Source organism: Panicum virgatum, chromosome 8K (assembly GCF_016808335.1).
Source record: "Panicum virgatum strain AP13 chromosome 8K, P.virgatum_v5, whole genome shotgun sequence".
In the NCBI taxonomy this organism is placed as follows: domain Eukaryota; kingdom Viridiplantae; phylum Streptophyta; class Magnoliopsida; order Poales; family Poaceae; genus Panicum; species Panicum virgatum.
This window is the reverse complement of record NC_053143.1, coordinates 53246173-53267781: the sequence shown is the minus strand read 5'-3', so window position 1 is coordinate 53267781 and position 21609 is coordinate 53246173. Positions and strand designations below refer to the sequence as shown.

The 21609-nt window shown below is 40.6% G+C and overlaps 2 protein-coding genes across 15 annotated transcripts; one reads left to right on the top strand and one right to left on the bottom strand.

The window, feature by feature from the left end:
- The first annotated feature begins 518 nt into the window (after nucleotides 1–518).
- LOC120645217 (cysteine-rich receptor-like protein kinase 10) lies at nucleotides 519–5549 on the top strand. 9 transcript variants are annotated; one of them, XM_039922010.1, is made up of 9 exons: nucleotides 532–1434; nucleotides 2366–2418; nucleotides 2805–2872; nucleotides 3694–3782; nucleotides 3923–4148; nucleotides 4267–4477; nucleotides 4599–4740; nucleotides 4878–5046; nucleotides 5220–5549. In XM_039922010.1, exons 5-9 carry the CDS (start codon nucleotides 4115–4117, stop codon nucleotides 5372–5374), a joined length of 711 nt encoding a protein of 236 aa, XP_039777944.1. In that variant the 5' UTR covers nucleotides 532–1434; nucleotides 2366–2418; nucleotides 2805–2872; nucleotides 3694–3782; nucleotides 3923–4114; the 3' UTR covers nucleotides 5375–5549. The 9 variants fall into 9 exon arrangements, with proteins under 9 accessions (XP_039777945.1, XP_039777944.1, XP_039777943.1 ...); XM_039922009.1 differs by having other exon boundaries at nucleotides 533–830; nucleotides 987–1434; nucleotides 4878–5549; XM_039922008.1 differs by having other exon boundaries at nucleotides 533–830; nucleotides 952–1434; nucleotides 4878–5549.
- Nucleotides 5550–9568: 4019 nt separating this feature from the next.
- Nucleotides 9569–16519, bottom strand: LOC120645215. 6 transcript variants are annotated; one of them, XM_039921997.1, is made up of 8 exons: nucleotides 16152–16513; nucleotides 15580–15671; nucleotides 14052–14474; nucleotides 13770–13950; nucleotides 10744–10816; nucleotides 10520–10621; nucleotides 9843–9880; nucleotides 9577–9762 (listed from the first exon to the last, which is right to left on the bottom strand). In XM_039921997.1, the coding sequence occupies exons 3-8, from the start codon at nucleotides 14222–14224 to the stop codon at nucleotides 9688–9690; spliced, it is 642 nt and encodes a 213-aa protein (XP_039777931.1). In that variant the 5' UTR covers nucleotides 14225–14474; nucleotides 15580–15671; nucleotides 16152–16513; the 3' UTR covers nucleotides 9577–9687. The 6 variants fall into 6 exon arrangements, with proteins under 6 accessions (XP_039777935.1, XP_039777934.1, XP_039777931.1 ...); XM_039921999.1 differs by having other exon boundaries at nucleotides 14052–14289; XM_039921996.1 differs by having other exon boundaries at nucleotides 15580–16513.
- Between the last annotated feature and the right edge of the window lie 5090 nt (nucleotides 16520–21609).

Below are 21609 nucleotides of genomic sequence, written 5' to 3'. Positions count from 1 at the left end.
ATGACAAACCAAAACCAAACAATAATAAAATGGAGGGAGTACCGTCCTAGGCTGCTGGCCACATAATAAAGGGAACATATCTAGTGCAAACCAAGAATTTCGTGCAAACTCGTGCAAACCTACTAAACAAAGTTTCAAAAAATTCTGAAAAAAATCATGAATGTGCTTCTAAGATTACATCATCTATATATAAAATTTCATGGTCAAATTCGTCTTACTCTAGAAGTTACAAAAAAGACAAATTTGAGATGCATTTGAACCATTATTGTTGTCAGAAAATTTGTCTTTTTTGTAACTTCTAGAGTAAGACGAATTTGACCATGAAATTTTATATATAGATGAGGTAAGCTGAGAAGCACATTCATGATTTTTTTCAGAATTTTTTGAAACTTTGTTTAGTAGGTTTGCACGGGTTTGCACGAGGTCTTTGATTTGCACTAGATACGTTGCCCATAATAAAATGGAGCAAAAAAAAAAAACTGGGGTCTCCATAGTCAGAAACTGATTGGTATGCACTGCAGACTGCCACAGCTCGGCCGGCCACGATGGAGCTCCACTTCCACACGGTTTGACTTGACCCCGATCGACGCGGTTTTCCTTTCCTGTGGATAAGGAAAACGGAACCATCCATTGCGTTTCGATCGCTTCCTTTCCTTTTGCAAAGATCTCGACTGATCGCCATGACTCCGCAGGTCGTCTTTCTTCTCACTCAGCTAACAATCCCACCTACTCTGAAACACGACGGTGTACCGAAGAAGACGAAGGTGGCGAGTCTCTACTCTCAACCGGCTGTGCGGCACCTAGGAGAGCAGTGACGAAGATATATACTGGTGAGAAGAATCAATCCATTTAATTGATCTATTGCTACACTTGACAAGAAATTTAATTACTTGATCTCAATTTGGTCTTCAGTTCAGATGTTTGTATTCCAGTTTAGTTCTTGCAGTGCAGATTAGTACTGCCTGCCTTATGTGACAGCCTGACAGGAGGGGCAGGCATAGATGATCGATGGCCGATCCGGTGGCCACCGTGGAGAAGATCGTCAAGATCGGGCTCAAGATCAAGGAGGCCGTGAACAGGGTTCGCCACAACGAGGAGGATTGCCGCGAGATCACGAGGCGCGTGCTGAGGTTCAGCGCCATCCTGTCGCAGCTGCAGCAGACGGGGATGATGAGTGGCAGCCCGGCGATGAGCGGCGCGCTGGAGGACCTGGAGGAGACGCTCGAGCAGGCCCTCAAGCTTGTCGCGGCGTGCCAGGAGAGGACCACCGTCCGCCGCCTCATCGCGGCCGGGGACCTGTCCAAGCAGCTTCGCCGGGTGAAAGATGACATCTTGAATAAAGTGATGCTGGCGTCCTTCGCCATCAACGCCCACACCACCATCGTGCTGTTAACGATTCAGGCTGGCGGTCAAGCTCCGCCCCGGCAGCCATAGGTATAAACCCGGCCATTCCCAAACTTCAGAACAGATTCGTCAATGTTTGCGGTCCTAATATTGCAATTATTTCATTACTACGTACTTTGACGTTGATTATTTTGATACTGAGCTTTTCTTTTTCCATACAATTGATTCCATAGCAAAGGCTAATCTCTGCTATATACTACCACTACTACTACCACCACCACTACTACGGTACTACCCACCACCACCATCCACCACCATCCACCACCACCACTACCTACTCTCCTACAACCACTACTACTACCTTTATGTTGTTTTGGCCCCTTCATTTGGACACTATTTTTATTGGCACTGCAAGTTGATAGTTCGGCAACATTTGGCTCGATCCGGTATGCTTATATACTCATTATTAATGTGTGATTGTGCTTTGCTTTGTATTCTTTGTTTGTCTTTCTAGTTTGCAATGATATATAATCTCTTATCATTCATGCAAAGTGCGCATACCTAAACTAGGGTGCCATGACCTAAACATGTCTCTTTAGTAAAAAAACGAATTATAATTATGTCTCGGGCATATGAACGAGGAAAACCAAACCATGGTAAAATAATACGGCCTTTGTAGAAAATCATAATACAACAAATAAGATGGGTCTTTGAACAATTTTTCCTGAATTTTATCGCTCTCAGTTTTGCAAGATCTAATAAGTAGAAAACTCTAATTTTAGATACGTTTCAATAACTTTTTGCTTATTTCCGATGGATCTAGGCGGCTTCTAGGATTATGCAACAATATAATTTACTCCCTCCGTCCCGCTTTAACTGTCGCTAGGAAAGCGTTCCTAGGAGGGGAATCTCTGTTCCTGGGCGATATTTAAATCAGGAGGACAGAGGAGTATTTTTTTAATTGTATATATTTCTTAGGCTCACTAGGATACCATAACTGAACTATATTTCACTATTTCAGGACACAGGAGTTACGGAGATATCACATAACGTTCAATCAACCATTGTTCCTAGGTATGGTACCGTTATGTGCATTATATCCTCTATGCCATGACATCAACTCCATATATTTGCTCCAAGCGGTCTCGGTTTTTCCCCCTATCCCCGCATTATCCCTGGAGCACTACTATAATGTATCCGCAAGAAATAGGTCAACCACTAATGTTGCATCTAGCCCTGCGAATATCATATGTTGGCACTATCATATTGCATAAGCTTGCATCACTGGAGACAAAGCATCATATTGAATTAACAATATAATACATTCCAAAAATAACCTAGAGCACTTCCAAAAATAACTCTGGCTATTATTTATCTATTTTGTTTGACTAGTCACTGTTTGATGCAAAGTGAATGAAGTAACCTTGCAAACAATCGTTTTCATCATATGGCAATGGCAGATCTGAGTTAAATGGTGAGAAAAACAAAGTACGACCAGGAAGTGAGCCACCTTTTGCTACTTTATCTGGTAAGTTGACGTCTCATGCAAAGTTTCGTTTGATCATAACAACGGCACGAGCCCATAACAGTGTATATGTGCATATGCAATATTTTAGCCACATTTTTTTAATATATACGACCGCGCACATGTGACCGTGCAAAAAAAAAAACTTTGCACATATGAAGTCGCATGTTACAAAACCACAAAGCTGCATAGTAAAAGGTGGTGATAGAGAACGTGAAAACATGAAATTTAAAAGATGAATAGGCTTTTAGTTAGTGTCGTTGTATCCATGTATCACTCGTATTTTGTATTATATTTATTTTTTTTAAAAAATGATTTAGACAATTTCTCTTATATATAATCTGTTCTGTGCCAAGTTGAGTGCAGCAACAGTGTCTTTAAAATTGCAAATGATGTCATGTGGCTTCTTAATTTGTTAAGTTAGTGCTCCTACATTTTCGGAATGGCTTGGACAAATTATCTACCCTTATTTTTTCCCCTGAGATCCACAAATAAACTCTAGAGTTTACTCTTCTCTTTAGCTTCAAACTAAAAATCTCCTGGTTCATCTATCGACCGAAATATTCATGTGAACAGCTTTTTTTCTATCCTTTTGATGCAACTCTGAGTTAACAAACCAAATCATCATTATATCACTCATTAATCATCAATTCATCATTGATCAAATGAGAAGTAATCGACACATAGATTTTACTACTCTAATCTTTTCTTCACTATATATTATTTACCAAAGTTTACCGCTCCGTGCACTCAAACTGAATATTATTACCAAAGTTTCATGTTTGCACAACCTAAACTATGTGGTATTGATGTTTCCATGACAGGCTTAAAAACATTCAATTTATCAGAGTTATATGCCGCTATAAATGACAAAAACATCATTGGGACGGGTAGCTCATGTAAGGTCTACAAGGTACTCACTAAAATTTAATTTTGTTTGCTCATCCTTTTTTTCGCGATGATGCTAATTTTATTTTTTTATTGCCATGATGATATATTTGTGTCGTACCCTATAACAAGCTTATCATGCACACTGATATTTATACTTTTTAGGGTGTACTCAATGAGGGAAAGGATGTGGCCATCAAGAAAATTGCCAGCTCCTCTGACCATAGCTGGGCGCGCATTTACAAACAGCAAGTTCTAGCTTCAAAGCTTCAGCACAAAAACATAGTTAAAGTTTTGGGATATGGCCATAAAGACGGAGATGGTAGAGTTAAAGGATATTATTGGGTTGAAGAATACATGCCGAATGGAAGCTTGGACAAGATTATCCGTGGCATGTTTTCACTTAATTCTCATTATTGTTCATCTCCATCGTGTAACTTTTGTCTTAAATTAATTTTGTTGAGTACGATATGCTAATGTTGCTTCCCCATGCATTTGTAATTTTGCAGAGTCCCAACTTGCTTGGTGTTCCATCTTCAGAATAATTGAGGGGATAGCCCAGGGTGTACATTACTTACATGAAGAACACGTTGTACATATGGATGTGAAACCAAGCAACATCCTCTTGGATTCTAATATGAATCCAAAGATTACTGATTTTAATATATCTATGGTGCTGCATGATGGTGAGATCACTGGTGACGACATACTAGGCACATTGTAAGATGCCATTTCAAATTAAAACTCTACAATGGCGTGAGTACAGTGGATGTATGTTCATTCCCTTCCATCATTTTTCATTGCTGAGGTCTTTCCTTTTATTTTACCATCGGTTCATCAGGGGATATATACCTCCAGAGTGTTATGAAAACAGCACTATATCAATGATGAACGATGTGTACGCTTTTGGAGTCACCGTCATTAATATCATTAGCGTTATGTGCAGAAATATACAGCCTTATGAGCGTCTTTTATGTACATGGGTAAGTATTTACTTGGCGTCATGCATCTATATATACCGCAACATCATGTTCAATATGCTATTGTTTCTTGTTGAGCTTCCGGTATACAACTAAGCTTGCCATCTGTGTATATTATGCATATTGTCTTATGGTGACAGGCTTGGGACGCTTGGGAAGCTGGACAAATGGAGGAGGTGTTTGACCCAAAGCTGTATGAAGGGTCTCAGCCAAGGGAGATTAAAAGGTGCGTGGAGGTGGGACTATTGTGCCTTCAGAGTGATCGGGCAGACCGGCCCACCATGGCAGATGTTCTTGAGATGCTACATGGTAAGAAACGGCTGCCGACCCTAAAGAAACCAGCATACATGGAGTCAGAATCGGAATCGGAGATTGAATCAGTTACAGAAGGACGATCATGCAACAGATGGAATAGGAATCGGAATCGAAAATCGCTCCGTAAGGCTGCACATCGTCGGCAGATGTTCTTGAGATGCTACATGGCAAGAAACGGCTGCCGACCCTAAAGAAACCAGCATACATGGAGTCAGAATCGGAATCGGAGATTGAATCAGTTACAGAAGGACGATCACGCAACAGATGGAATAGGACTCGGAATCGAAAATCGCTCCGTAAGGCTGCACATAGTCGGCGCTAGCTTGTATGGCACTCGGTAGCTAATACACTTCCAGCTATAACGCAATTCATTTGGTGTTTGTCAAAATGGGAATACTGCGAGCACAAACTATTTTGTATTTAAATAAACAGTTAGTCCCAAATGATAACCGAATCAAGCACCGGTTATAGCTGAAATCAAGCATCGGTGCAATCAACATACCATTGTCCAGAGACGATGTCAAGAGCGCAGGAGCCACGCCTTCAGCACCGGTTGAACCGATGGTGCATCGGAGCATCGCATCGGTGCAATGACGTCAGCAGAAGAGAGAGGTCCAACGGCTAGTTCAGATGCTGAGTGTCACCAGTTTAACCGACGCCCTAGCATCGGTTTAACCGATGGTCCCTGGAAGTTGCTGCAGCTGAGTCAGAGGAGCCAATGGCTACTTCAGAGCGCAGTGTGACCGGAAGAACTGATGCCCTAGCACCAGAAGTTCCGATGCCTATGCAGAAAACTGGCCAACGGCTAGTAATAGCTCTCTTGAGTTGGTGGCCTATATATATATATATATGCCTCAGCCCCGGTCATTTGAAGCTTGCTGGAGTCCCAAGACATCACACACATATCCAAGAACACCTCCAAGTCATCCAAGAGCATAGAGATCAAATCCTTAGTCCTTAGCACAAGCTTTGCAAGTGTTTGTGCTAGGTTAGCTCCTAAGTGAGTGAGCAAGCAAGGTTAAGATCCTTGTGGCTGGTTCTAGAAGTGAACCAAACTTGTATCTCGGTGCGCCGGCCTCCTTGGAGCATTGGTGGCTCGCCGGCACGTCAACGACCCTCCGGCTTGGTGTGGAGCGGCGTCGACAACTTTGTGCGGGGGACGGAGACCCCTCTTTCGTGGGCAATCTCCCTTAGTGGAAATCGGGATCAAGGTGACCGTGGTGATTTGGTGTCCCCTGGAGAGACTTGATTGCTGAGAAGCAATACTCTTTGTGAGTGCTTCAACAACGTGGATGTAGATGTGACTTTGTGGCTAATCGAACAACGGGATAAATCCTCGTGTCAAAGAATTTGCTTCCTCTTATCCCTCCTTTAAGCTTCTGCATTTCATATTGCAACCTTTGTGCTTTTACTTTCATAGAGTAGTTTCTTGATAGGATTGACTATAGGTTGCTAAACTCTCGTGGGATGAGGGTTTCACACTAGAAGAATCATAGTTGCACATTTAGATAGTATGCAATAGTTTAATTTTTTGTGCAAACTAGTTGGAGCCATAGGTTAAGATTTTTTAGAAATGCCTAATTCACCCCTCCCTCTCTTAGGCTAGAGCACCCGATCGCTTTCAGAGCAGAACACAACACATAGCAACAAGACGAACATTAATTATATACTACTCCGTACTTTACCAGGCAGGGATTATAGCTTAGTACATGTCAATTTCAATACTACTACTTGTCATACTCATACGAGAGGTGCATGCAGGCAGGTGATTAAGGAAGGAAGGAATGGGACCTGAAGCTGCCGCTGGCCATGGTGATGACGAGCGTCGGGCGCCATGTGGGCGTTGATGGCGAAGGTCGCCATGGACAGCTCCTGCAGGATGTCCTGCTTGACCTGGCGCAGCTGGCTGGACAGGTCCTCCGCCCTGAGGACGCGCTGCACGAAGCCCTGGTCCTCCTGGCAGGCCCTGACGAGCTCGAGCGCGCGCCGGAGCGTCTTCTTCAGGTTGCCCAGCGCACGGCCCACCGCGGAGCCCTTGTCCGCCAACCCCTTCCTCTGCAGGACCAGCAGGCTGTCCCTGGCTATGCTCACCTGCGTCTGGACGTCCTTGCACTGGTCGATGTTCCTCTGCGCCGTGCCGACGGCCTCGCTGATCGCCAGGGCGATCCTCACGATCGTCTCCACGCTGGCTACCGGATCGGCCATCCCTGATGAACAATGCAACAGTAATCTACAAGAACGCAGAACTGATGGATACACACGCAGCCAATCAGCTCAAATGGGTACCTATCGATCGAAAAGCTTTGATTTTGCTGGGGATCGATCGGAGCGTAACTTATAGCCGGCTCTTGCTCTGGGGCTGGGGATCGAAAAACTTTAATCTTGCCTCTGGATGAAGAAAGTTGTCTACTCGTCTTCGCAAGAAGGAACTGACCCGGCAGCTGCCTCCCCAATGCCGCGACGGCCGACGTGGCCGTTTCTAGTTTGACTCCCTGACCAGGAGCACAAGAATCAAGAATGGTCGCTATCTTTGACCACGTGAACTTGGCAGATCATATCATGGAGTAGCCAGCAGCGACGAGCAACAATAGTGCTACTAATGGAAATTTGCATCAAGCCCCCTACAGGTCACTTGGATCTTTAAGGAAACAGAGGAGGCTCCCTCCTACGGAATCCAAAACAACAATCGCGCGATGCTACAGCCGGCCATGCGCTGTCCGTACCCACCCACGTGACAGCAATTCAAGTATTGATTTGCTTTCTCTTTTTCTTTTCTATATATTTCCTCTGTGTTGGGTAATGGTAGCAGCTATCGTCATTTTTTCTTCAGATTTTTTTCTTTTTTCTACTATGTGTTTCGCTAGAGAAATTCTTTTGACAATAATTTTAGAAGAATTGTACTAAAAAATTCTATCGAGCATTGTGCTTAGAAGTCATATGATAAACTTGTACGTTAAAAGTCGTTTGAGAAGTCTTCCTAAATACATTTTCATAGAAATTGTGTTGAAAAGTTATCCTGACAAGTTGTATTTTTTATAAGTACGACATACTTATGCATCAAAGTTGTGTGAGAAGTTTTCGTGAAAATATTGTATGACAAACTTACTCATTAAAGTTGTGTGAGAAGTTTTTATGGAAGTTATGTTCAATCTTATCATTTAGTAAGGAGGCTGAAAAAGTTATGCGTAAAATTTTGTACATGTCATGTTAAAAGTTTATCCTAAAAAAAGTTGGTTAGAAAAATTTATACGTAAAAGTTATGAGTGTGCAATAGTTATGTTGAAAAAATATCATCCGGAAAAACTCAAAAGTTATACGTACATGTTATAACATAAGTAACTTTCTAAAAATAGAAAATCGTAGGGAGAGAGAAACTTTCCAAAAAAAAGGAAAATCAGCCGCTGTTCGAAATCGAGTGCTGGTTGCCGTCTCGCGCTCACGCGCTGATTAGCTGAGCCCCTCGCTCCTACTGGGTGGAGTACATATTAAATCTATATCTATATCTATACTATAAAAATTAAAATAATTATAATCCTTTCTCACTAAGATCAGGCCCACCGTACCCCTTACAAATGCCCCATTTGTCAGTCCAAAAGGTTTGACGAAAGAGAGAGGGGAGATTAGTTTCGTCAATATTTCCTACCAAAATCTTAATACTTTTTATACCAGTAATTTCCTATACCCACCTCTTATACTCATATATTACTTTTCTTTAGCATATACTTTTACTTTCCTTTCCACATGCATTCACCCATAATTCGAGTTATTATTTATTTTGAAAGCATAATAATTGACATCATTATTTATGGAAGGAAAAGAATGACGTGTATTATTTTTGAAAAGAAAAAAAAATATCATTGCTTAATGGAAGAAAAATTAAGTACGTGCCTGTGGCATTCCACATGCATTCACCTATAATTCGTGTCATTATTTATTTTGGAAGGATAATAATTGACATTATTGTTTATGGAAGAAAAAAAGATGTGTATTATTTTTAAAAAGAATATAAATAATATTATTACTTAATGGAAGAAAAATTAAATATATGCCTATAGCACGTACATCTCCACTGGTAATAAATAAGGAAGATAAAATTTATCTACAAAAGAAGGGGGAGAGGCCGGGGTAGAAAAAGGGCACCGCTAATTTCCGGTCGACCGTAACAACAGGGACGGTACGGTCGATTTTCCGACATCATATACTTTCCATATTTGGAAAACCGTGGCGATCCGTCCCACCAGCCGCCCTGGGCGGGAAAAATTGAGATTCCCCTTCTCTTTTAGCAGCTGAATGGCGGGATAAATTTGAAATTTTCTTTCTGCAAGCGACCACCCCGCCAAATTGAAATTCCCATTTTCTTTTACCGATATTAACATTTTCTTTTATGAAGCTATACTTTTTCGGGACCATGGGAAATGGGTATTGTTTTGGGTGGGGCGTGTAACATAAAAGTTAGTTTCAATCAGGAAAAAATTATTGAAACATAATATTTTGATTTGTACGTCCAAAAATAGACTGATGGTGAAAAAAATGTTACATGAAACAAAAATAGACCATTCATTCATGTACCCTCTCTGTGTGAGACTAAAATATAAATACATTGAAACAATAGACAAGGATGTTTTTCAAACAAATTTAGTATCTCTCTGTGTGATACGGAAAAAAAAACATCTTCCAATGATAGCTGATGCGAATCACTTTTTGCTGTACCTGAGAGTGACATGATATATAAAATTTGTCGTGGCAATAAAAAGGAATGCATAAAAAATGGTTTAATCTTTTATGCTTGCCTTTTCGTCCTTGCTGTGTAGTTCTCCAACTTTATTACCTGAAAAAAAGTAATAGAGGCAGTATGAGATTTAGGTGTATAATACTAGTGTATGAGGTAACATTCAAAGTGTGTAATATTTAGCAGTATGAGATTTTGCTGTGTGGTTCTACATATATAACAAAAAGAGGGGATTGAGTTTGTTGTCATTTTGAGTAGGCATTATTTAAAATCATCCAGTTGTACAGCTAGCTAATTTAATGGTCCTGAACCGTATTTAAAAACTTCGGATTTGACTACAATTGAGTATATGACCTTTAACCATGCATTAGTAGAATTCAGTATATGGCTTTATTCAGACAAAAAAGCATGCATGTATATGGCCTTGCTTTCTGTAGAAAATTCAGTACAGTTGCATGCTTACTGCCCGCGTATTGGTAAATCAATTTAAAATATAGTCAACCTATTGTATATCCTAATGGAGTAGTTAAGAATTTAGGTGTATAATATGAGTGTATGGGATAACCAAATCATTGATGCATGATGAAAAAAATATATATGGTGGTTCAAGTACTCAGCACTTCTGCTATAATATACGACTAAAAATGACAGTCATAGAGAGCGTGATGGAAAAAAAAGAGCATGTAGAATGGCTACATAAAAACAGAAACCAAGAAAAAAATGAAAGCAAAAACTTACATGTTGATAAGCAATCTGCCTTATTTCTGGCATAATCAGCTCCTTCTCCTCGTGGGCACACAGATAGTACGTCAATGATTCGCGCAATGGCTTTGAATGTTCCTGCATAGCCAAAAAAAGGGGGAAAATATGGGGATAGCCTTGAGACATTTCTACTTGGCTGCACGCAAAAATTTGCAAAATAGCAGAAATTTGAAAAGCAAAAAAGGTAGCATGTAGGTAACCTGAGTAAAATGGAAATGTGTCTTTCCATTGTAAGCAAGAAGTAACTGAAGAACAAAAACACCACTGTCGTTCCTGGCGAAAAAAAAGAAATGTGGTGTCAGGTCAAAGAAGGCATATGATATGTTTTCTTGAATGTGATATGTAATAATAAAAATCACATATATATAAAATAAAACTTGAAGACTAAACTGATTTGTCTGATTATGGCTTGTTGGAAATGATTGGCCCTAATCAGTTGGGTCATAGTATGGCAGGATGACGTGACTGGCCCTAATCAGTTGGAACGAGTATGGCAGTACGACGTGATTGACCCTAATTAGTATGGCAGGTCATCCTTTATATATATACTAGAATGCCATTATACAAAAGCATACAGTCATGGAGTCAAAACGCCCTAAAAACTCCAGAGCACCCTAACTCGTTGGGCCGAGTATGGTAGTATGACGTAATTGACCCTAATCAGTTGGCCCAAGTATGGCAAGTTAACGAGATTGGCCCTAAGCAGTTGGGAAGATTATGGCTTGTTGGAAAATGATTGCCCCTAATCAGTTGGGTCGTAGTATGGCAGGATGACGTGACTGGCCCTAATCAGTTGAAACGAGTACGGCAGTACGACGTGACTGACCCTAATCAGGATGGCAGGTCATCCTTGATATATACTAAAATGCCATTATACAAAGCACATGGTCATGGAGTGAAACCCCCCTAAAAAATCCAGACCACCCTAACTCGTTGGGCCGAGTTTAGCAGTATGACTTGATTGACCCTAATCAGTTGGGCCCAGTATGGCAAGTTAACGAGATTGGCCCTAATCAGTTGGGGCGATTGTGTCTTGTTGGAAATGATTGGCCCTAATCAGTTGGGTCGTAGTATGGCAGGATGACGTGACTGGCCCTAATCAGTTGGAACGAGTATGGCAGTGCGACGTGACTGACTCTAATCAGTATGGCAGGTCATCCTTGATATATACTAAAAATCCTATACAAAAGCATATGATCATGGAGTCGAACGCCCTAAAAAAATATCCAAAACACCCTAACTCGTTGGGCCGAGTATGGCAGTATGACGTGATTGACCCTAATCAGTTGGGCCGAGTATGGCAAGTTAACAAGATTGGCCCTAATCAGTTGGGCCGAGTATGGCAAGTTAACGAGATTGGCCGTAATCAGTTGGGTCATAGTATGACAGGATGACGTGACTGGCCCTAATCAGTTGGAACGAGTATAGCAGTACGACGTGATTGACCCTAATCAGTATGGCAGGTCATCCTTGATATATACTAAAATGCCATTATACAAAGCACATGGTCATGGAGTGAAACCTCCCTAAAAAATCCAGACAACCCTAACTCGTTGGGACGAGTTTAGCAATATGACTTGATTGACCCTAATCAGTTGGGCCCAGTATGGCAAGTTAACGAGATTGGCCCTAATCAGTTGGGGCGATTGTGTCTTGTTGGAAATGATTGGCCCTAATCAGTTGGGTCGTAGTATGGCAGGATGACGTGACTGGCCCTAATCAGTTGGAACGAGTATGGCAGTGCGACGTGACTGACTCTAATCAGTGTGGCAGGTCATCCTTGATATATACTAAAAATCCATTATACAAAAGCATATAGACTATATAGTCATGGAGTCGAACGCTCTAAAAAAATCCAGAGCACCCTAACTCGTTGGGCCGAGTATGGCAGTATGACGTGATTGACCCTAATCAGTTGGGCCGAGTATGGCAAGTTAACGAGATTGGCCCTAATCAGTTGAGAAGATTATGGCTTTTTGGAAAATGATTGGCCCTAATCAGTTGGGTCATAGTATGGCAGGATGACGTGACTGGCCCTAATCAGTTGGAATAAGTATGGCAGTACGACGTGACTGACCCTAATCACACCGGCACTCCACCGGGACAACCTTCAGCTGCCCCGCCGGGACGACCTCTTTTTGTAAGAAAAAAGAATTTCTTACAAAATCAAAAAATAGTTTAAAAACTTTATGAAGAAAATTTTTACAGAAAAAAATGTAAGTTACAAAAATAAATTGGATAAAAAAGTTGTAGGAGAAAATGCTTGTTTTTCGCAAAAAAATGACTAAAAACATTTTGTCATATGAAAAAAGGGAAAAATTGTATAGTTTTAGGGAAAAAGAATTTCATTCAAAATGAAAAAAATTGTTTTTAAAAACTTTGTCAAAAAAATGTAAGTCGCAAATAATTCGGATAAAAAATTATAGAGAAAAATTTTGTCAAGAAATTAAAAAGATTGATTAATTTTTTTAAAAAAATAAATAAAATTTCTTATAAAATATTAAATGGAAAAAGGTATAATAATAATGAAAATAAAACAAAGAAAAATGGATGTAACAAAATTAATTGTAAAATTTTGTGAAAAAAAGTAGTACTGTTTTTGAAAAAAAAAATTACAGAATAAAAACTTTGTCAAGAAAATTATTACAAAGAACTTGTCAAGAAAAAAGTGTTGAATAAATTTACAAAAAAAAATTTAAAAAATGTTTTAGAAATTAAATGAAAAATATATAATATATATAGTCAAAATAAAATGAATTTAAAAAATTAATTGCAAAATTTTGTTATATTGAAAAACTTTGTCAAGAAATTAAAAAGATTGATTAGTTTTTCTGAAAAAATATATATTTTTTTAGAAAATATTAAATGGAAAATAATATAAGAATAATGAAAATAAAACCAAGAAAAATGGATGTAACAAAATAAAATGTAAAATTTTGTTGAAAAAAGTAGTACTGTTTTAGTAAAAAAATTAGAGAATAAAAAAAATTTAAAACTTTGCCAAGAAAATTATTACAAAAAACTTGTCAAGAAAATTTTTTTGAATAAATATACAAAAAAAAGAATAATTTTTTTAGAAATTAAATGGAAAAAATATAATATGTATAGTCAAAATAAAATGAATAATGAATGTACAAAATTAAATGTAAAATTTTGTAAAACTGGGAGAAGAAAATATATGAAAACAAAACTAAAAGTGGGAGAAGAGATTACAATTTACACTTACAACTTCGGCTGAAGTAAGAAATCCTTTCCTTAGGTTGGGATTTTCAAGTTTATTCTGATCATACATCAATGCTTCAGTATAAACATTCATAGCAAATGTTCCAACCCATTTCTTTGGGCGCATAGTATCACCGAACTCTCTCAGAGCAATGGACATTCTCCCAATACGGACACATTCAGGGCTTTTTTGTGTGTGTGTAGGAAAAAAAAAACCAAATTAAGTCAACAGGTTGACAAAAAAAATTGTAAATAGAGTATGTAAACAAATTAAACTGCAGCTTACTTTGGGTATGAATCCCTAATTCTTTTGGTAGCAAGATGGTAAATTTCTTTTTCAAACTCAGATAGAACAATTTTTGGAGCCTTTAACTTCTCGCCTTTGAACAATGATACAGGTGCTTTCAGGGCTCGCTTCTTGTGACCCAAATCAGATAAATCCTTTTTCTTTGTGTTCATTTTTGCATATTCCTTCTCAGCAGATATGTGATCAACAGCAGTTGTGTCTCTTGAAGAAGTAGCATCTGAAAATTTATTGGAGACAGCTTTCTGCTTCTTTAGAGGTGATTCACATAAATCTAAGGGGGCATCATCATTCCTAGGAGACGCCTAGGCGACGCCTTGAGAACAATAATGAGTTGATTTCTCTAACTCTGCATATGCTCTCGTAAAACTGGTGACTAACAGTAGGGCTGCTTTTATTTGCGAGCTATGAATACAACAGATAAATAATATCAGTAACACAAAAAAATAGTTTAAGGCCATAAACAACAAACTGAATCCCTCATTTTTATTTGTTTGGCTTCAGTTCATGTTGGCTACAATTCATGTTTAAGCCCAACAAAAACTGAACTTATATCACTCAAATAAGACTGATGCATAATTAGCAACCAGAGTACTGGGAATAAAAAAGTGTGGGATGGCATGCATCCAAAAATCTCTGATAAAAAAAACTCCAGAATGTTAAACTTGGCCGTAAACAACAATTAGAAAAGAGTTCATGCATATGCTTACAGAAATTCCCAGGTTTGGTTTTAAAAGTTCACTCAGCCACATTAGAAGAGTTCTGGCACTTCTGAATGGTAACCAGGAATTCGCAGCATGTGCCTCCAGTTTTACTCTTGGTCGATCGAGTGTTACTAGAAGGGTCAGGTGTAACTAGAATCAATTCCCATTGATTTTGTCATCATGCATGCATGCATATTTTTACTGTAACTAATTATTTTCTATCAAGTAAAAGGTATGTTTAAAGTAGCAAACAACAAATAAACTAGATATCCGTGATCTGTTGTCTTCCATGTTAATCATGCTGAACAAAAAAGACATTTATCCTATTCCTGGTAGATGGCCTGGAAAGGGCGTTGCGCCACAAATAAACTAGGCTCGGCACCTAATCTATAAGTAGGATGGAATTCGGTCAGTACACGAGAGCCTTTCAAAAACTCTGCAAACTCCCAATCATGAATATACTATAATCTCAAAAAAAAAAGGAATAGTACGTCTGCAGACTCATTGCTCAGTATATATTTTGCTCCGGCAGTTGGTTGAATTATGTCTTTTGTCCACAATTTTAAAAGTGCCATACAAATTTCACAGAAACTCACATGATGAACACTAACACAAGTGTGCAACCAAAATCAGCATATATAGCTAGGCAAAGTGCCCTAATAACAATCCATGGTGCAACCAAAAATTCAGAATTCTATACGTCGTAAGAGAAGCAGAACAACTGCAACCCCCCAAAGATTCGAATCATTCATCTTATTTAACAAGGTAATAACAAAAAAAATACATCTGCACATATGTGGGCATACCTTAGAATTACTTTCTGCATTTTTATCTTTGCTGCTTTGCGCATTCTGGTCACTTGAACTGGAACCATCCATGGTACCTGCTACACTAATTCCTGATAGCAAAAAATATTGTAGTCACTTGGATGAAAAAGAATGCGAAAAAATGTACTTAAAAGCTACCATAAATAACAAACCCTAACACACCGGAATCTAAAATGTTCATATATATACAAATATTTTGAAATGTCTGTAAGAAAAAAAATTCCAGCAGGGGGAGCACGCTTATATATATGATAGGAGAGCCAAAACGTTGAATCTCTAACAAAAACGATGAACAAAAAAATCCACTAGAATAGCAAAAGCAGAACAATACCTACTGAAATGTGCAACCCCCCCCCCTCTCCCCGTCGACCACGAAACCTATATACGGCGTTCCACTAGAACAGATCCAAAACAAACACCAAGAGTTCTACACGAAAATCGGCAAAAGGGAAAAAACATGGAAAAAAATAGATGCGACCCGCTACAATAGAAGCGCTAATAGGAACCAGATGATACTGAAATCCTTGAAGCCCCGAATCAAAATCGGATACCCAAACTCGCTGCAGATAGCAGAACTACACGAACAACAAGGCGAGCCTCCTCGCCGGCGCGGGCCTCCTCCTCGACGGCGAGCTCGAGGAGGCGGCCATGGAGGATCTCGTCGCCCTCCTCCACCGCGAGCTCGCTGGCCAGAGCTCGATTCGGCGCCGCCGAGGAGGGCCCGTCGTGCCGCGCGCGAGCAGGGAGGGGTAGGCGTGGGGCGCCGCGATGTGGAGAGGAGAGAGGGAGGCCGCCGGCGGCCGGGCTGCTCCGCCGAGCCGAGGACCCGAGGTCGGAGAGAGAGAGGAGAGGAATACGGTGGAGAGCGAGAGAGACGGAGAGAGCGAGACGGAAACGGAAGTGTTGGGAAATATCTAGGAGGCGCCGGTGGGGAAAATAAAGAAGGGGGAGTGAAGGAGGCGGACGGACCGGGGTGACCGTAAGTTTGGAAACTTACGGTCACCCGCAGATTCATCATCGCGGTAGAGAAAGAGGGATGGGGAGAAAAAAAAAAGCCGATTTTGTTATGGTGACCCCTCTGCAACGTCTCTGTTTAGATTTTCTCCTTCTATCCATAGAAGTGTTGATTGAGTCGGACTTGTTTAAAGAGATGACGATGGCTGCATAATACAACTGTGACCCTGATGGCCTGATCTGATAAGAGCATATAGTTTTGCTACCACAGATAGGCGCGCTGAAAGTGCCTTCTGAGAAGCTCGGATCCCAAGCGAGCTCCTCGCTGCTAACAAGATTTCCAGATGCCCATCACGAAACCTGAAAGCCAACTCTGACCAGCTCTCTGGGTTGGACTCAAACTATTACTATGTGGTTAGCATCATGACCATCATAATCGAGCTCAGTTGAGGTCATTAACCGAATGAGCAAAGAAAGCTCAGTTGAGCTCAGTTGTCTACTCGTCTTCGCAAGAACGAACTGACCCGGCAGCGACGGAACGAAACAAAGGCGCGCACTGCTCAGTGTCTTTATAAAGAATAAAAAGATGACTTTTCGTTTTCAAATATATGGGCCCTGTTTGGTTTGTTGTAGCATGAGTAGCACAAAAATTTTGACCAATAATTAGGGGTACTAAATAAAGGCAATTTGCAAAACTAACTCCACAACCCTGCACTACTTCGCGAGGCGAACCTAATGAGGCCTTTGACCGCACTCATCCGTAAAAAGGTTTTGCAAATAAACTTTGTTTAGTACTCCATGCATTGAAGATTCTTTTTCGGAAATTGTGTGTGCTACTCATGCTATGCAACCAAACAGGGCCAGGAACCAATTCACAAGTAAATTTTGATTCAGAAAAAAACAAGCATAGAAAGATGACCTTTAATTTCTAGTTTGACTCCGATCCGAGCACAAGAATCAAGAATGGTCGCTATCTTTGACCACGTGGACTTGGCAAATCATGGAGTAGCCAGCGACGAGGAACAAAACAATAGTGCTACTAACGGGAATTTGCATCTACCCCCTACAGGTCACTTGGAATTTTTTTTAAAGGAAATAGAGGAGGAGGCTCGCTCCTACTAGATTTTTTTTTCAGTACAACGCAGACGCTCACAACACGCACGCACACTGTGACATCCCAAGTTTTTAATTTGCCAAATCAAGATTAACAACCAATGTTATACAGCAAAGATCAAGAGAAATATAACACAATCCATCAAAATTTTCACTTTTGCAAGCATCGATATATAGGTATATATGCATATGCATATGAATGTGCACCTTTACACGTAAATTTATAACTTTCAAATCATTGCTCAAATGAAAAAATGCCTAAAATAAAAGTTGTGGATCTCGAAAAATTAAACAAATTTGGTATTCAAAAGTTTTTCATTTGACCTCATAAATAGGGAGGAAAATTCAGTTTACAAAACAGAACCCTAAACTTCTCCTTATTTACAGTTTTGCCACTGTCTTCATCTTCTACCTTTCCTCCTCCCTGCTCCCAGCCCATGACGGCGCACGTACACCGGCGCTGGCCACCTGGCCGGCCACGCGCCGCGCCATGGGCCAAACCAGCCACCATGTAGTTCATCTCCTGGCGCAGGGCCCTGGTGCGCTCCTCTGATGGTACGGATAGGTCGATGTTGTCGAGAGCGCCTTCGGGTGAGGACCCCTTCCACCTGATGCCATGACTGCGGGTCCTCTTGAAAGAGCCGATGAGATCGGCTTCGAACTGAGCTTTGACCTCATCATACTTCTGCTGGTGTTCGGGGGGGGGGGGGTCAGCTCTTCATACGTGACAGGGTTGGTGACCGGCGGAACCGGCGCTTGGTTCTGAGGTCCAGTCATCCCGGCGGTGGACGTTGTTGCTGATGAAGGTCCCACTGGGCGTGCCAGAATGTGTTGTTGGTCAAAACCCACCGGCGAGTAGCGACAGGCAACATGAAGAGCCGGGAGGCTGCCGAGGCGCTGGCCGGCACCGGTCCCTCGGTCAACGGCCCAGATCCTGGCACACGCCGATGCTTCCGGAGATGCAAGGCGTGCCACCTGACCTATACCCGATCAGGAAGGTGCAAACGTGCTTTCGACAATTTGCCTACATGCACAAACACGTGTAAATATTAGTCCGAGCCATGGTCGGCTCCCCGGGACGACTCTTGCATCGACTTTAAAGAGCCGATCGAGTCCCGGTGTCAGATCAGATATGCATATCTAAATATTAATAGATAAAGCAAATAACTGCAAAAACTACTTCAATTAGATCTAGTTAATCTAATCCACGACGGTAAAAGCTTCACTGCTCGATCGAAACATCCTACACGTAGTTAGGCCCAACGAGCGTAATAGATAACCAAACTTTAACCAGAATAGAGGCCTAAGAATAAGCAAAAGCCAATTCCCGGATCAATCCCTGTTAAGATCAAGGCAAAGCATTTAATATGTCGCCGGATCGTCCAACCCGTTTGCAAGGCCTAAACTAGCAGATATTAAGCCGATTCTTACATATAAGAACAAACCATAATAGATTAGATCTACTGGATAGAAAAGAAGCAGGGTGTTATCTCTACGCGACTAACTCTATGCAACGAGAATTAGTATAAGATTAATACGTGATCACGCAGAGATAACATGATATTCGTAGATGATAAACAACAAGAGCATGATAGATCTACTAAAGGTCATGCTACGAATACCAGGATAACTAGCACTACTCGCCATAAAAAACGCTTCAGTACGAGTAATACCAAGGTAAAAGTAAGAACAATGCTGCCCTGATCACAAGAAGTGATCAGGGCAGCATGGCGCTTACTTGGATAAAACCCTAGGATTAGGGGTGGCGGTGCGCCGAGAATTGTTGTTGCGAGACGTGATGACGTTCTCCTCCTTTACGAATATCATAGGGTACATATTTATAGTCCGGAGACTTGGAAAACAATCTAAACTAAAGCATCCAAATCAGACTATATCCCTTACCCAAACTGAACTAAATCTAAAGATACATGACCCACACGGCCTAAACACTCACGCAAAAGCCGATTCACAAGCCTTCTTTAGTTCCTGCTTTAAGCCCAACTTGCCCGCGGCCCATTAATTAACCCTGTTAATTTATGGCGATAACAGTCCCTTCAGCCCCCTCCTGCGCATGCCACAAGGATGGCCACCGCTCCACGAGTCCAGCCCTGCCTTCCCTATTCTGCCCATTCCTTCGCAGCTAAGGCACCCCGGCTTCCCCTCCCCTTCCTCGCGTGCCTATAAAATGCTAGTTCGACCCCTCGCGCGCATCGACCAGTCCGCCCTGCCATTGACGGCGGCGAGGTCACCTCGCCGTGGTGCCGCCTCCCCACCCCCACATTGACCAAACCTGACCCCCACTAGCGGCTCCTCGTCCTAGTGGAACTCCCAGGACCGGCCGCCCCACCCCATCACCGACGACGCGTCGCTGCCGCGGTTCAGTTCACCGCCGGCCGCCGTGGACAGCCCGCCTCGGACCATATTCCCGCGAACCAAGCACAGCAATAGGTGCGCCTCAGCCTCCTCCCCCTTTCCCCCACCCTGGCCCTCGCTGCCGGTGAGCCTCCTCGCCAGAATCTGGCCGAAACCCGCCGCCCTTGCTCTGCAATTCCGGCCAAGGGCCCATTCATAATTTAAAAACATGATTTCAGGGGTGAAACAGCAAAATGTACATAAACATTTACCTGCAAACTTGTAAAATCAATAACAATTAGTATAAAAATTGGAAAAATGAAAATCCAACTGTTTTGGAATCTTTCGAATCAAATCTATAACTTTTTTACATGCACATACTCAAAATTTTCCTACGTTTTAATCTAGGATAAAGATTAAAATAAATAGCTCATAATTGTTCTAGGAGTTTCACACATGAACTAGGGATGATTTCTGAATGGTAGTCTCACATCATTGAGTAGAGGCTCACATAAATTTTTTTGCACCAGAAAACTACTATAACTAGATGAAAACCTACCTCTTACCAGATCTAGCATAATAATTTGCTTTTTATTTCTAGATGTTCTGCTAAAGATATTTTCATGAAACATTTTCCATAATCTAGGAGTACTAGGAGAACTGGAATGCGCAAGTTTGGTTAATTTTTGAACTGTCTAGCTATATATTTGGTTTAATCACTAAGAAATGACACCATATCATGATAAATAGTTATACTACTGGAAAAAACCTGAAATTTATACTAGTACTTGCTTTTGAGAAGACAAACCTGGGTGAAACATTTGGGAGTCAAATAATGAGTAGAAACAGAGATACATTTTGCTCATGATGTCTTATGACTAATTTGTTTATTTTACACTGGTCATTATAGTACACTTTTGTAGATGAAAGTTGCACAGAGTCATATCCTAGTTCCTTAGATGATCCACAAAAAGTTTGAGTTTCATTACTTAAAAATAACTAGCTCAAATAATTATGCATATGTTAAGTTAAGAAAATGAAATACTAATTATTCTGTAGGTGAAAAATACTAAAATTTTTACTGAAGCATTCTCATGTTTATAATAGGTTCTGGTAAAATTTTGGAACTCATAAACATCATGGAACACTCTGGATAATTAGATATTATTAAATATAGCTTTAGTTTGTATAATTTATAGCCTCTGGAATTTGCACAGGAAAAATATGAAAATTTTACAGTAGATTTTTTATGATTTTAGAAACACTCTGTAAAACTTTGATAACAAGAACTTACTTACTTTGATCTATAAAAATGAATCTCGATTCTAGCAGTAGTTGTTTATTTTATTTTTCATGTTTAATCTGTTGTATCAAGTTAGCTGAAAGTTATACAGTAAGAAGAACACTCGGAGATGTACCTTGTGTAAAAATTTAAACATCAGAAACCATGTGTAACAACAGCTATAAGTATCACATTGTTCCTCTAGTGATTAATTAAGAAAATTGAAATTTCTGCACACTGATAAAATGGAAAAATAGCAAACTCTTGCTTTATGAGTTAAGTAAAGTAAATTGCTACTCTATAAACGA

Bases quoted from the DNA above. Each gene is read 5' to 3' on its own strand.
- LOC120645217 (XM_039922009.1), top strand. From the start codon at position 4,115: ATGCCGAATGGAAGCTTGGACAAGATTATCCGTG. The intron at 4,149-4,266 runs GCATGTTTTCAC...GTAATTTTGCAG, and splicing joins CTTGGACAAGATTATCCGTG to AGTCCCAACTTGCTTGGTGT. The intron at 4,478-4,598 runs GTAAGATGCCAT...TCGGTTCATCAG, and splicing joins GACGACATACTAGGCACATT to GGGATATATACCTCCAGAGT.
- LOC120645215 (XM_039921996.1), bottom strand. From the start codon at position 14,224: ATGAACACAAAGAAAAAGGATTTATCTGATTTGGGTCACAAGAAGCGA. The intron at 10,817-13,769 runs GTAAGTGTAAAT...TTTTTTCGCCAG, and splicing joins TTCTTACTTCAGCCGAAGTT to GAACGACAGTGGTGTTTTTG. The intron at 9,881-10,519 runs GTAAGTTTTTGC...ACTTTTTTTCAG, and splicing joins GGCAGATTGCTTATCAACAT to GTAATAAAGTTGGAGAACTA.